At 37.6% G+C, this 16,067-nt stretch overlaps 1 protein-coding gene across 2 annotated transcripts in view; it reads left to right on the top strand.

Moving 5' to 3' along the window:
- The window catches only part of Calcrl (calcitonin receptor like receptor), a 93,571-nt gene that overhangs the window by 36,430 nt on the left and 41,074 nt on the right, over positions 1–16,067 (top strand). For both annotated transcript variants that reach the window (XM_029470780.1, XM_029470779.1), the window contains 4 exons: positions 12,093–12,173; positions 12,657–12,791; positions 13,757–13,843; positions 15,752–15,881. In XM_029470780.1, coding sequence (XP_029326640.1) covers positions 13,793–13,843; positions 15,752–15,881 — 181 coding nt within the window. In that variant the 5' untranslated portion in view covers positions 12,093–12,173; positions 12,657–12,791; positions 13,757–13,792. The remainder of the gene's footprint in view (positions 1–12,092; positions 12,174–12,656; positions 12,792–13,756; positions 13,844–15,751; positions 15,882–16,067) is intronic.

Here is a 16,067-nt window from a genome sequence, read left to right as displayed (position 1 = left end):
GAGAGAGAGAGAGAGAGAGAGAGAGAGAGAGAGAGAGAGAGAGAGAGATTTGCGCATTACCATTTATTACTGCTTTTAAAGGACAGGGTTAATATGTATTTTTAAAGGCACAAACAGACAAAGTGAAAGGCAGCTGCTGCATATGTAGCAGAGGATGGCCTTCAATGTCATCAATGGGAGGAGAGGCCCTTGGTCCTGTGAAGGTTCTATGCCCCAGTATAGGGGAATGCCAGGGCCAGGAAGCAGGAGTGGGTGGTTTGGCGAGCAGGGATAGGGGGTAGGGAGTAGGGGTAGGGGGCTTTCGGAGGGGAAACCAGGAAGGGGACAACATTTGAAATGTAAATAAAGAAAATATCTTAAAAAAAAAAAAGACAAAGAAAAAGGAAAAGCAGCTGCGTCACGCGCACACAGCCAAGGCATTTGATTAGAAACAAATGACTCAGACACAACTCTCCTCTCCATTTACTCTTGAATGTCTTACATTCCACTATCTTCAGGGGCCCACAACCACAACGTTTACTTTACGAAAGGCCGAGACAGTTTGTACGGTTAAATATTCATACATGCTGGGCGGTGGTGGCACACGCCTTTAATCCCAACACTTGGGAGGCAGAGACTGGCGGATTTCTGAGTTCAAGGCCAGCCTGGTCTACAGAGTGAGTTCCAGGATAGCCGAGGCTACACAGAGAAACCCTGTCTCGAAAAAAAAATATGGTTTATATATATATATATACATATACATATATATATGTATATGTATATATATATATACACACACACATACATACATATATATATTCATACATATACATGTATATATTCATACATAATTCGACTCGACATTGAAGTCTTGTAACTGTGACCAGTTACAGAGTGAGCCAGGACATACAGTTCTGCTCCGGGGAGAGACCACCACTTGCTGTCTAGACAACAGTTCCCAGGGACTGTTTTCAGCTGGTGATTATGGAGGTTGCCCTCTGTGATTCCTCTAGGTACTCATGATGCACGAGCTTGCTGCTCCTGTCTTACAACTGCAGAAGCCTGGAGAGATGCCACAGATCACACTGCCTTTGTCCCTTGCTAGCAAACGTTCCCTGCAGCTATCCAGAAGCCTTCTACATGGAATCTGTACTCTCTGCCCTGTTGTTCACTTCTAGTGTCGGCCTGATAGCCCTTCCATCAAATACAACACTTGTACTGTTATTTCTAATTGGGTTTTAAATGCCAAATTGCCATACTGTCTACATAATCATTTTGACTCCTGTCCTAAAATGCCTCATAGAATTTCCCAGGCATGGCCATCACCAAAATATGGGTTAGATAGTGTTTATCTTTTGCTTATTTTCATCTATTTCCCTTTGAGATTGCCATTGTTTTGTAGTTTAGAAAGGCTTTTGTCAAGGAAACTGTGTGGAAGGCAGACGACGGACACGTAGCTGGTGATATAGCTCTGCATTGTAGTTAGAGATATATCTACGCAGCAGTCTTTCGAAACAGCCGAGACAGATTCAGCCTGTTCGTGCATGTGTTTACTTGCTTTTCAGAAACAACAAAAGATATTTAAAAAGAAATAAAGTGAAAAAGACACTTAGTACATATATTCAGAAGTATCAAGTATCTTTAAACCAGTTCTGGAGAATTGCATCCATTTCTTTATTTTCCAGGCTGGTCTTCACTTCCTGGGTTTAAGAGCGCATCCTCATTTGGCCTCAAGGTGCGGGGTCTAAAAATAGCACCTAATTTCTCTTCCTCTTTTAGGTTGTTTTAAGTGTTTACAAACAAGTTGTATTTTCTGTTTTGATTTTTTTTTTTTTTTCACTTGGAGCAAACCGTGCTTGGGTGAGCAGACTTTTCCCTAGATGCCTTGGTTGAAAGGGGGTGGGGGTGGGGCGTTGGGAAGTGCTGCGTTTGTTTCTTCCGGGATAGTTTTTGTTTTGGGTAGAACACACTATGGGAAGATTCCCAGAAAGAGCCGGGAGGAAACATTTCAATGATGTTAAGGCCTATTAAACCCTGTCAAGCGTGACAGGGCAGTTTTTTTTTTTTTTTTTCCTTTAACACATCCTGGTCCACTTAGAGCTGAGAGTCAGAAAAAGTGCTTGGCCCAACGTTTTAGCAGGAAAGAAAGCTATTTTAAAAGTCTTTTGGGAACATGTTTGTGCAACAGGAAAAAACATACAATTGGGTTGATAATAGCAGCTCGTAAAGGTTAGAGCCTCTGAAACCGGTTTGCCATCTTCACAGGGAACGTGTTGTTCCGCAGTGGCGGTTCTCACTTAAACACAGCTTAATTCAGCAAGGAGCCCCTTCCTGCCGACTTCTTTTTACACTGAAAAGCCTATTTTTAAATCACAACCCAGACATAATTCCAGGAGTTGATCATTAAATTAAGTAGTGTTTGGGATGTGCAAAATTACAGCAGCTCCCAGGGTGCCGTGAGAGCCTGTGCTTCACACCCAGGTGTCCCCTGGTGAGTTCCCTGAGCATCTCAAGTTCCTCACAGTGCTCTGTATCTTCAGTCACATTGCCTGGCTCACTCCTGTATCCTTGCCCTTGTGTTTCTAGGTTTTTATCCCTAGAGAGCTGGACTTTTTACCCTCTGCTCATATATATCTTTGCTGACTTTGAATTCATTACCAGTGTTCCTCAATCTTCCTAATGCTGCGACCCTTTAATACAGTTCTTTCTGTTGTGGTGACCTCCAACCATAGCGTTCATTGGTCATCTGTCAGATCCTTTAGCCTTTAAAAATTGAGGTATTATTATTATTACTCTGTAGTAAAAATTCTTTTTGTATTAAAGATAAATATCCCTTATCACACATGTGATTTGCAAATTTGTCCCTCTGTGTTGGGTTGCCTTTTTGTTTTCATTTCCTGTGTGTGTGTGTCTGAATGTGTGTATGTAAGAGTGTATGAGTGTGTGTGTACATTGAATCTAGGATCTTGTTCATTCTGGCTCACTCTTCTACCACTGAGATGCCCTCAGAACCTTTCTTCCACAATGGCGCCATTTGTACACAAGCATCTATAATTTTGATGTAGTCAATCTATTTTTTGTCATTGTGACTTGCCCTTTTGATGCCATGTCTGAAAAAGCATTTCCTAAATCACGAAGACAAAATGGCCTTAAATACTTTCTTCAGAGAATAAGGCTTACTCTTTGTGTTGGATATTAACATATTCCACAGACATACTTTAAGTATTGATCATCAGAGAACATATAGTACCCCTTAACACTCACTTAATAGTTCCATAGGATTTAAAAGTGTTAGCTAAGAATTATTACCAGGGTACAGAATATACTAGGCAAGGAATAATAATCTTTTACTTTGATTAAAAAAGTCCTTTTATATCTAGATTGTTCGGTGGAAAGAAATAGTCACCTCATTTTGTAAAAATTTCATACTAGTCAACCAGAGTGAAAAGTGAGCTTTCTTGTTCTAAAATCTGTGAAATTTCTACTCCAACAACATTCCTCAAAAATGTTTAGAAAACAAAATAACAAAACTTAAAATTCAGTTTTGTATTCATATTGATGAAGAATATTAGAATTGTAACTGACATTAAATGTGCCAGAGTCAAGGTTTCTGATAATGTCATAGACTTCTTTCTCTGCAGTGTGTAGTGCTTATCTGACTGCCTCTCCTCTGCTCTGTACTTTACGTGCGGTTAAGGAGTGCGTAAGAATGTTCTGAAACCATGCCCTGCCTGTTGTGTAGCTCCAGTTGGAAGATGTGTGCTATTCTGAGAATCACTAGAAGGAAGAATTCTGACTGTGTAACTCTGACTATATAACGATGCCTCACACAGCCTAAATCAGAGGTTTTCCTTGCCTGACCTGAGTTCAGTCACATCTTACTTCAATTAATTCTTCCCACATCAGATGTGGAGAGCTTTCCATCAAGCACAAAGCTACATTTTTTCTTTTTAAAGCTCCCTCCCACCTTTTACTAATCGGGCTGATATTGGCCACTTGCCTCTTCAAATAAAAAGAGTGTGGCTAAAATTACCGGAAAATGGCTAATTATGCCCACAATGGAAAGATTATTCCCATGAGTAAATACTCCAGAGTGTAAAATGAAATCCCAAACCCAATCACAAATGAATCTCTCTAACAGCTATTCAGCTGTTCTGCCTGGAATGCTCATTAGATAAGCAAGTCAGCCACTGGGGTTCTTTGCCTTGTGTTCAAACACAATGTCATTCAAGGCTATCCCAGCATACCTTAGAGTTAAATTAGGTGGCTCCATAGCCACCTTCTTTTTAAAGTCATATATATACATCATTCTAACTTCAGTAGAATCACACATATATATTATACTATATATATTACTATAGTAATATATTGTATAAAGTTAATATATATTATACTCTCTGTCTCTCTGTCTCTGTCTCTCTGTCTCTGTCTCTCTCTCTGTCTCTCTCTCTCTCTGTCTCTCTCTCTCTCTCTCTCTCTATATATATATATATATATATATATATGATACTATTTCCATATACTGTATACAAAAAAAATTGCTAGAACTTCAGTTTATGTAGGCTTACTCTTATCTAGCCCAATGTTCCATTTTAATTGTCAGATTCAAACTTAAGAGTCCTGAACTATTAGCAATTGGAGACCCAAGGAGAATATTTCTAAGACATTAAAAACAAACAGACAAAATCAGTGTCAGGAGATTTGTTTTAAGACTTTAGGGATATACATCATTTTAAAATGATTTGTTTAACTTTGTCTGTCTGTCTTCTGTGTGAGTTTATGATTCTCACATGCATACAGGTACCCAGGGCTTTAGATACCCTGAAACTGGAGTAACAGGTATTTGTGAGCTGCCTGATATGGGTGAAGAAAGCAAACCTAGGAGCTCTGCAAGAACAGCAAGTGCTCCTTTTGAAAATAGTATTATGAATTATTTGATCAATACAATACATTTGGATCACATCCAGCTTTCCTCTTCAATCTCCTTTTAGATCCACCCTATCCCCTTGCCCATTCAATTTCTTTCTCCCTGTTCTCTCCCTGTCTCTATAACCTCTCTTCCTTCCTCTTTCTCTCCCACCTTTTCTGTCTCCCTATTGAGTCTACTTGGTGTTTCTCAAACACTCTTGAGTATGGGGCCAACCCTCAGAGTGACGTCAACCACATAGGGTCACACCTATAAAGACATCCTTTTTTCTGCCAGATGCTGTCAGTTGCTAAGAGCTACTGAGACAGTGGTGAAACTTCTTGGCCAACTCCCTCCATTCCATTCTGGGATTCTGTTAGCTTGAGCGGGTGCAGGTCTTCTCCATGCTGTCACAATCAGTTCATATGGTGATCTGTCTTGTTTGCTGATAGTCATTCACCGTTTCTGGCTCTTACAGTTTTCCTGCCTGCTATTTCTTGCAAACCCCTCTTAATGGTAGGGTTGAGGTATACATACTCCATTCAAGGTTGAGTTTTCCAGTCTCTCATTCTCTGCTTGTTGACTAATTGTGAGTCTGTATAATAATTGTCATTAATTGCAAAAAGAGTTCTCCTGCTGAGGACTGAGAGATACACTAATATATGATTATAAAGATAAGAACTTGGGAGGGGGGTTACAGTTTATTACTGTGTCCATTTAGCCTAATAATCATATTATTTTCTAGATAGTCATGACATTTTGACCTAGTTTGGTACCAGGCATGAGTTTGCCACTACTGTACCAGTAGGCATGCTTTGCCAGGACAATCATTCTTGTAGCTCACAGGATTCACAGCTGGTAAGGCTGATAATTTCCTTTCTTTTATGCTGCTGTGATTCCCAGAGCTAAGAAAGCTAGACAGTTGGCATGGAGTCAGCATCAGTTTGATTTCTTTGTGTTCTGTGACTCAGGCATGTGTGATCTTCATCAGCAGGGTTTTACCATCATACCTGGAGGGTAATCAAGAGCAATGACAATAGGCTGTTAAAGTCTTTGGTACAATCCTTTGAGATCCCACTAACTTTTCTACTGGATTTGTCTTAACACTGCATAGGCTATCCTGGGCCAGGTTCAGCTGTACCATTAAAACCTTAGACTATCACATCTCTATCAATGAGTATATTGTATGTGAAGCAAATTGGTAAATTGTCATAATAATTTTACTGTAAAGATTTAAGTTTTGTCAAAAAAGTAATGATGATAAAAGAAAAAACATCATGTTTTGAGACATTTACATTAACATTTCCCCTCTATAATAGATTTTTTTTAAGACTGTGAGAAAGGAATTCTAACCTGTGAAGGATGGAGGATAATGTTTATCTTTTGTGTTGACAGAGGAGAAATGGCTTCTCCTCTTCTGATGTACTACAAGAGGGAATGCATGTGCTAGTTAAGGCATAACTGATCTTTGCAAAGCCTCAGTTTAGGATATTAGAGCATCAGGATGTGTGTGGGAAAAGAAGCTTCTGTGGGCCAGCTCCGTAGTGACTGCATAAATCAACAAAGAAAAAGAATATGGCTTTATGCCTAAAATAACTCAGGATATTTAAGAAGCAGAGGAATAGAAGTTGGAGGCTATTTTTTTTTTCCTTAGAGTGAACATACTCTTTCAATATTAGGATTAGGCAACTCAACTAAAAATTAACTTATAACAAAAAACAAATGTAAAGTATATATATATATATACATATATGTAAGAATAAGCAGTATATGTGAAAAAATAAGCAAGCTTTCAGGTAGCATGCAAACATTTGCATTTTAGTGTTCTGACAAATTATATTGATTAACATATATACATATGCATATATGTATCTATATGGGCAGCTAAGGGCGGGGTCCTTTTCAAAATTCACAAACTTTATAGAGACGGAAAAGGTTATTTCAGAAGCAAACACATGGCAGGTTTGAAAATTAAAATCAGAAGGGTACATTATATAATGTAGTGACTGGCTAGCCAGCTGTGTTTTAGGTAACTTCTGCTTTTATTTATTTTCTTATTTAGCACCGAGAGTCAAATCTGTGTCTTGCACAAGCTTGTCTTGCAAGCTCTCTATTACTTACCTAATCTCTTCAACCCCAGACATCTGGGTTTTAACACACATTTGCATTTGAGGACACTTTTTGTTTCTCAAAGTTCTTTCTGGGGTGAAATAAATAGAAAATTTGATGGTTGCGGAGGCAAGCGAGGAGAGTATTTAGAAACAGGGTCGCATCGTCCTACTTGGACTTAAGGAAAACTGCTTTGAAAGAACCAAATTTTCCAGCCCTTTTAACTTTGAGAAGGGAAAAAGAATCATTCATAAACAATCCTTGAGACTGTAAGCCAAGGGGGAAAATGTGCAGGAGTCTTCCCAGTGCCATTGTGATTACAGACTCAGTTGAGAGTAAATGGTAGCTTCTTCAAACCTGCCCAGTGTCTTTCAAACAAGCCACAGGACACTTGGGGATTCTACTCAAGAGGAGACTTCACTGCTTACGCTGAACCCCCTTCACTGACTTGCTCTATTTCCAAATTTGAAAGAAAACTACTTACTGTGTTTCATAATGGCTCATTCCGTTGTCAGTAAATTAAGATCTGAAAGATCACTTGCTTAAGAGTGCTAGTTGATTAATATGGAATGCATTTTAATAAAAACATGCATTTAAATGGGTTAGATGTAAACAAACACTTGCAGGATGAGTCAGTCAGAAGAAGTGTGCAAAGAATCAATGTCATAAAAAGGGATACAAGTAAGTGTACTTCCCCTGGAATCATCTTAACAACTGCATCTACCAATACGAGACACAATCTAGGTTGACTTTCAGTTATGTTTGCCATGGTGCTATCTAGTTACCCGCCCATGGTCCATCTATGACTAACCTAAAAGATCCAGGGCAAAAGGAGCGATTCCTCCATTGCCCCAGTCATTGCTTGTGACCATTGTCAGGGACACTCAGAGAAGTGCTTGTAAGAGCAGGTGACAGCCATGAGTTGAATCACCACATAGGCTGGATATGGTTGAATCTTGTGGAGAGAACACGTGTCCACTAAGTGATGGATGATTATCACACAAACTTGCTTCTGTAATCTGGACAGAGACAGGGGTGATCTGGCTGCTCCACTGAATGAGGCACTCAAGTGGAAAGCGCAGTCTTTTCCCTTGGAGCATGTTTTCTAGATCACTAAGGACGGATCACTAAGGATGACGGAAAGCTAGAAAGTGGAGCTATTCGCAGACTATTTCTTTGGTTACTGCCGCCAAAGATGACTTGGCAACTGCTCAGATAACTCTCACTAAGATGCCTTTTTAGAGCTCTGAGGCCGAAATGTAGTAGATAACAACAAAAATAAGAGTAGTGTCGGGTTGAATGTTGTGTTTGGGGAATCTCCAAACATGATTTTGAAACACTTTGCCTTGAAGGGTTTAGACCCAGGACATAATGAAGGAAATTTAATCTCACCGTGTGTGGAAATCAAAGCACTGTTTTGTTAAACCAGTCTGTTTCCCAAACAGAATAAAGTTTATTTATATTCCGATTCATATATATTTTTACATACAGGCAGAGGACTATGTTTTAAACATAGCTCCCAGTGTTTTATTTTTATGTTTTTATTTTATTTTATCTTATTTTATTGTTTTTGTTTTTTTAAAGACAGGGTTTCTCTGTGTAGCCCTGGCTGTCCTGGAACTCACTTTGTAGACCAGGCTGGCTTTGAACTCAGAAATTTGCCTGCCTCTGCCTCCCAAGTGCTGGGATTAAAGGTGTACACCACCTCACCCGGCTGCTCCCAGTGTTTTAAATTTGCTTAATCTAGATGCAGTCCAAATTTAGTAGACTACTGCTTGTTCGACCCCCTGGCACCTGCAGTTTTGAAGACTAAATCGCTTTCATCATCTTATTTTGTAAAAAAGTAGAGGTGCTTGTATGAGCATTTTAACATCAGAATTTCATTGTCAATATAGATCAGTGGTTCTCAACCGTCCTAATGCTGCAACCCTTTAATACAGTTCGTCATGTTTTGGTGACCCCAAACCTTTACTATAAAATTATGTCATTGCTATTTCATAATTGTAATTGTGCTACTGTTGTGAATCATAATGTAAATACCAGAGATGCAGGATATCTGATCAGGCCACATATCAGATATGTACAGGTTAAAGACCGTTAGAATAACCTCACAATAAAAAACTTTCTAAATTAAGAAATAATAATTGCTATTTAAGGTAAAAATTCTTAAGAGTAACTTTGCTTTTCTAAAATATTTTGTTGGTTAATTCATTCATTTATTCATCTATTCAGTAAACATTTATGAGCTTCCAGTCAGGAAAGTGCCCCGATGACCCAGATAGAAGTTCTGTCTTTGAAGAGCCATATCAGCAAAAGAAAGGAGAATAGAAGACTTACAGTAAGAATGCACTACAGCAAGAGATTGCTGAAAAAAAGATTAAACTTTGACCTCAGAGGCCCTTTTGTAGGTCTAGTGCTTTAAACTTATATAAATAAAATAATTCAGTTATATTCTTCAATGTTCCAATTATCCTAGATGAATAAAAAGTAGTATGATGTCTGAGAACAAACAAGTTAGTGGTTCCACAGAAATTTGCTACATCTGGACTCTATACTGAAAGGCAAACTAGAGATAGCAGAGAATGAATAGAAAAAATTGTGAGCTAATATTTTTATGGAGGGTAGCCAGTCGTAGAAAATAGCTCATGCATTTAGCTTTGTAACCGTTTATTTAGTGTTTTATATTGCTTATTCGTTAGTATGTGTGTTTCTGTGGTGGGGGAGGCACTTGTATGACATATGGACAGACACTGGAGGACTGTTAGCAGTGGTTTATTCTTGCATTTTCCCTGTAAGTCATTAGGCCATTTGGCTTGGTGGGAAGCAGATTTACCCTCTCAGCCATGTTTCTGGCCTTTTATTTATTTACTTTATTAGAAAAAGATTCTTTAATACTTAATTACTTCAGATACTATGTAACCACCAAAAATAGAGGCTTGCAAATATAATTTTTACTTATAATTTATCTACTTATAATTTTACTTACAATTTAAATGCTAACCATAGCAATGAATTGTCTTTCCATAGTTTGAATGAGAAAATGATGTAAAATTAATCATTATTAGTAATGTGACACGGGTTGAACTAATGAGGTAAAAGTAAGATATATTCACCCAAGTATAGTATACAGTATCTATAAAGTTCGGTTCCTATTAATCTAACACATAAATATTGACATCTTGCTTTTATGTCAGGTAATAACTGCAATACAGTAAGACTGGAAACGGGTCATAGGTCAAACTGCCTGGGCTCAAATGAATCATTAACTCACGAACAATTCCAGGAAACCTGGAGTTCTCCGTACTGTCCCCAGCTCCAGATGAAACATGTTACTTTGTGACGGATAGTATACTGCTGTAATTGACCTTCCTTAACCAACATCCTAATAAGTTATCATTGCCAGGATAAGACGAGCTTTGAAAAGCCTACATGCATCTTTGTCTTCCTTTAATGCAATGCATGTATCTCTCTCAGCCCAGAAAACTGCTTTCTTCTGTTTTTTAAATTTTATTTTATTTTTTATTGGTTCTGAGTTATATTTGAAGCTTCACTGACAAGCTTAGAAACCTACACCCATTACTTTACAGCAGAATGATTGAAAGCACTTATAAAAACCACACACAGATATTAAGAAATACAGAAAAATTACTCAAGTCATAAATACCTAAAGAAAATATATTAACAAACCAATAAAAAACACATAAATTCATGTTCAAGACAGATGTTTTCATTATGTTCTTTTGAGACAGGGTCTTTCTGTACTGCCCTGTTTGGCTTCAAACTCCCAGTGTTACCATGTTGGCCTTGAGCTCAGAGAAATCTGCCTGCCTCTGCCTCCAGAATCCTGGGATTAAAGGCATACATCACTAGGCCTTGAAATATTTTCCTTGAAAATATAACTACTTTGAAAATTACTTACTCACAGGAAATATGAAAATTCTAGGCCAACTGTGTATTCCTGTAATCTATAATTTATATTGAAAGGTTTCACGTAGTGACTGACATATTCAAACATTATAAACAAAAAAAGGTACATTTGCACAATGGAATGTTACTCAGCTTTTAAAAACATTGACATCATGAAATCCACAGGCAAATGGATGGAACTAGAAAAGATCATCCTGAGTGTGGAACTCAGACCCAGAAAGACAAACATGATATATACTCATTTAAAAGTGGATATTAGTCATAAAGCTCAGGGTAGCCATGCTACAATCCACAGACCCAAAGAAGCTAAGTAGCAGGTAGGGCCCAAGGGAAGATGCTTTATTCTCACTAAGAAGGGAAAAATCAAATAGATTTGATATGCCAAGGCGGGTTGATATCCATGGAAGGTCTCCTCTCCTCTGTGGAGAAAGGGAGCAGGGTATAGAAGGATGGGGGTGAGAGTGAGGGACTGTGAGGAGAGGAGGGAACTGAAGTTCTCATCAGGACATAAAGTTAATTAATTAACTAACTAATTAATTAATTAATGGAAAAATAAAGAAAAAGAAAAATAACATCTACTCAATGAATAAGCAACGTATTGACTGAAGAAAATAATCTCATCAGCAACAAGACTTTTTAGTCCAATGCTCAGTCATAAATTTGTGAGTCATGTTTCTTCTTCCTTGAGTAGTTCTGACTTCTGGACAGATTAGCTCAGCTGTATCACACAATCAAGTACTATTTGATTCAAACAGGTGGTTCCATTATTATGAAAATCAACAATACTTGATAATTTTTTTCTTTTTTTACAAAAAGAAAGAAAGTAACTGCTACTGAGCTACTAATTGAACAGGACTAGGAAAAATCTACTGTATATTTAAGTGTTATGCATACTAAATTATTTTACAAATATCAATATGTTTAAAAATAAAATACAGGGATAGATAAAATAAGCATGTGTATCCTTCCTGGTTTCAGGGGTGGAGGTGAGGTTCTAAAAGGTTAAAGATTATGTTTCTCAGTATCATTTCTGTAGTTCATTAAAAATTAGAATAACTCAAGAATGTCTAATTTTGGTAGAGGTATTGCTTAGAAAATTTCAGTTTCCTATGGAAAGAATTATGTCTTGTTAACATCATATTAAATTATTTTAAATCTATCCATATTTTAGGTCATGACCCTTGTAATTAAGAAATTCTTGAAGACAATATTCAGGAGAAAATGTGATTTGAGTCTGGAGACAATTGTGTATGTAAGTATTTGGAAATTAGATTTTCCAGGGGTGAAATCTAATTAACAACTAAATATCATTAAACATTTTTTTATTCATTTAAAACATTTTTATTATTAGATATTTTCTTTATTTACATTTCAAATATTATCCCCTTTCCTGGTTTCCCCTCCAAAAACGCCCTACTCCTACCCCTTCTCCCCTCCCCCTGTTCACCAACCCACCCATTCCTGCTTTCTGGCCCTGGCATTCCCCTAGACTGGGGCATAGAACCTTCACAGGACCAAGGGCCTCTCCTCCCGTTGATGACCAACTAGATCATCCTCTGCTACATATGTAGCTGGAGCCATGAGTCCTACCATATGTTTTCTTTGGTTGGTGGCTTAATCCCAGGGAAAATAATCAATTTGTTAGGTACTAAACTGCAGAAAATTTGCTTCACACTTTTCAATCTAGCACTGTTTTTTAAGATGTAAGATTAATAGCATCCTTCCTGATTTTCAGGTATACTTTTCTTAAGATCTCAAAAAATAAATCCAAGCTCACAGGTTGCTTATTGATAGAAGAGAAACAATACTGATAGAAGAGAAATCAGAAAATTGCTTATGATTGACGAGAACAGCTGCAGCAGCTACCTAGGTGAGTCACAGCGGGCCACCAGTGGAGCATATTCAATCATAAGAGTGACGGAGCGCTCTCAATACATGTCACAAAAAAGCAGAAGACCTGGGGTCATGTGGAAAGGGGCTTCCTAATTTTATTCTGAAAACAGCTCTGCTTTGTTTCCTGACAGAATTCAATCCAAGTTCATTGTTCAGTGGTAAATATCTACTGAAGAGTTTTTTGGTTCCCTTTAAAAAGTCATTGCTACGTATCAATTTAAATGTGTATTATGTTCAGTGGCTATATCATGACAAACACGAGAAAGCGAGTGTGTTAGAAAGCAAGCTTTAGGGACATCAGTTCCACACAGTCTGTTTCTTAGTATCCAGCTGGCAGATGGTGTTTGAGAGGCCATTTTTTATCAGCTTAGAAGGTGATCTAATATTAGATTAATACATGCATGTTACTGTTCAACCCCAGAGTCTTATTTCAACAATGTAGGAGACTTTGAGAATCTTTTTATTTTCTGATTAGTTTCTATATTAATTACTTTTCTTATCGTTTTAACAAAATACCTATGAGGAAACAAAATACCTATGAGGATTTATCTTTGCTCACAGTTTAAAGGTTTAGGTCAGGTTGTCAAAGAAAGCAAGCACAGTACAGACTTGGACCATGTGGTCACTCTGGGCCTACAAGAAGCAGGCTGCAATGGCTGCTCCCATTCTGCTTACTTTTCCTTCTTTAATGAGTTCATGATCCCAGGCCACAGAACGCTACTGTCCACAGTTGTGAAGGTCTTCCCATATCAACTAACCCAGTAAGATGATCCGTCACAGTCATGCCCAGAGACTAACTTAATATGCATAATGCCTCACAGATGTGTCTCCTAAGTGAATTCAAAATCTGTTTTAGAATTTGGGTAGAATTATAACAGATATTTTCTTTTGAAGCATATGTTAGTTTCATGAGCATTGAACTTTATTTCATTTTTGTTATAGCTTGAACATACAGCACATTTCATTTGGACTCTAATAATGGATAAAAAGCATATACTATGTTTTCTGGTTCTCTTGCCTCTTAACATGGTAAGTACTCACCCTACATATTTACTCATTAGTTATGACTATGTTTTAATGACAACATGCATCTTACTGGTAAAAGCTAATAAGGACAAGATAAAGTAGTTGTTAGATGAATAAGTTGATTTCATTTTTTATATCCAATCAACACAGCAATAATCCACTTCCTTTTAGTATTTTTTTTAAGCTTTGAATTTTTTAACCAATATGGTTTGTTGGGTCCTTGGCAGGAGGTTCAAATATGCAAAACTCAAAAGTGATAAAGTTGGAAAAATACTGGAATGATGTTTTATAGTAGTACAAATATACACAGCACATAAAATACGTTTACAGAGACACATAGATTCAGAATTATCTTTGAAAAAAATCATATTCTAGTCTTTAAAATTTTTATTTTGGTCTACCAATTGATTGGCATTTATCAATTAAAAATAACTAGGAGACGTACTGCGTTTTATATTGGTTTACTCCTTCATTAATAAATCACTCGTTCAAATAGATTTTGATGCTAAATTTGGGGCAAATATGTCTCCATATGTGTGCACGCATCCATGTGCACCTCTACATGCATGTGCCAGAGATGTGAAGCTAGAGGTGAAGCCAGAGGATTAACAAAGCCCAAAGAGCTACACGCTTCATAGTTACTTCTTATTAGTAGTTTTGTTTCTCTTCATCTTTTTTTCTGCACTGAATTAAAGCAATCAATATTGCTCTTCTCTTTATACATAGAAGAAACCCAGAGACATACTCTCATCTAATTCTGTGCCAGCAACTAACTTTCCTGTGGTGTTTCCAAGCAAAACCCTCAGAAGGAGTCAAACAAAGGAAAATTTAAAAAGTACTGAGAACTTAAATGAGAAAAAAAAAACCCCACCAATATCATATTTCTGAGAGTATACGCACCGGAAAACACCTTCCAGTCTAGAAGCTGTCAAATGTCTGCACATATAAGATGTTATCTTGGGTAACTGACTAGACTTCAAAAGACAGAACTGTTTCTTCTGCTAATGGCACCTGTTAAGGGTGCCAGCAAGCTACACGGGTCACCATGAGTTCTCTGCAGACAATACTGTAGTAGTTTACCAGTTAATATAGCACAGTGTAATATAAGGAACCGTGACCCCTTCTCTTGAATTCATTCATGGACAGTGTGCAAATATATTTGGAATTATTATTACTTTCCTTAGTTTCTATCAAAACTTTCTCAGAAAAAATGGTTTTATGTGTATTTTTTTCTAATATTTTCCTGGGATAGGCAAAATGTTTGCTTAGCCTACATGAGGCACTAGGTTCAACCCACAATATTAAAGAATAAATTCAAATGACTTAAAAATAGTCTTGATGTTCTAGAATTTCATTTATTACTTCACAGGGTGACGGTTTTCTAAGCCTCTCAGGACATTCAAGCCTACCAGGAAATACGTCTGTATTATTGCTAATCAGGCAATGTGATGCCACCCAGTGAGGTGGCAAAAATTATTATTTTGATATTACAAATGTACAAAGTTTGATTATTTTCCATGTGGCCAGTACTCCCTGGTATCTGGATGTCATTTTCTGCTGGAAGTAGTGGTGCATAGTTTATCGACATTGAAAGAGCAGATAAACCACCAAGGGACTCTAGATACAACTGTTTGCGTTTTCGAACAAATGTTTAGGCTGTGTTGTTGTCAGCCAAGTACCACAGGCGTTGGGAGCCAACCGAGCCTCTCGGTGCTGACATCTGCGGCACCCTGAAGGCTGTTTGAAACTGGACACAGTAAGAGTTTAGACTATGGAGATTGGCAGACACTATGCATTGGGGGTTTCCTTAGGAGAGTCATTTTGTACCCAAGCACCACAGCTCTTGCTGTTTTCCACCAGCAAGAAATCTAACCATTCCACCACTCTAAAGCCGTTGTTTTATTCCCTCAGGCTCTCATCTCAGCAGAGTCCGAAGAAGGCGTGAACCAAACAGACTTGGGAGTCACTAGAAACAAGATCATGACGGCTCAGTATGAATGTTACCAGAAGATCATGCAGGACCCCATTCAACAAGCAGAAGGTAGCTGCAACTAACACTAGATGTACCTAACATGTAATTAAAAGAAAGCTATCTGTGCAGGTTCTTACATCTACTAATAAAAATTAATTAGTTGCTTGTTTTCTGGTTTATGTACAAATTTTATTATGCATTTGTGAAGTGTGTTTTATGACATGATCTAACTTATTCTTTTTTTTTTTTTTTTTG

This window comes from Mus caroli, chromosome 2, assembly GCF_900094665.2.
Source record: "Mus caroli chromosome 2, CAROLI_EIJ_v1.1, whole genome shotgun sequence".
Classification (NCBI taxonomy): Eukaryota; Metazoa; Chordata; class Mammalia; order Rodentia; family Muridae; genus Mus; species Mus caroli.
The sequence above is the reverse complement of the archived record's forward strand: the minus strand, read 5'-3'. Positions and strand labels throughout refer to the sequence as shown.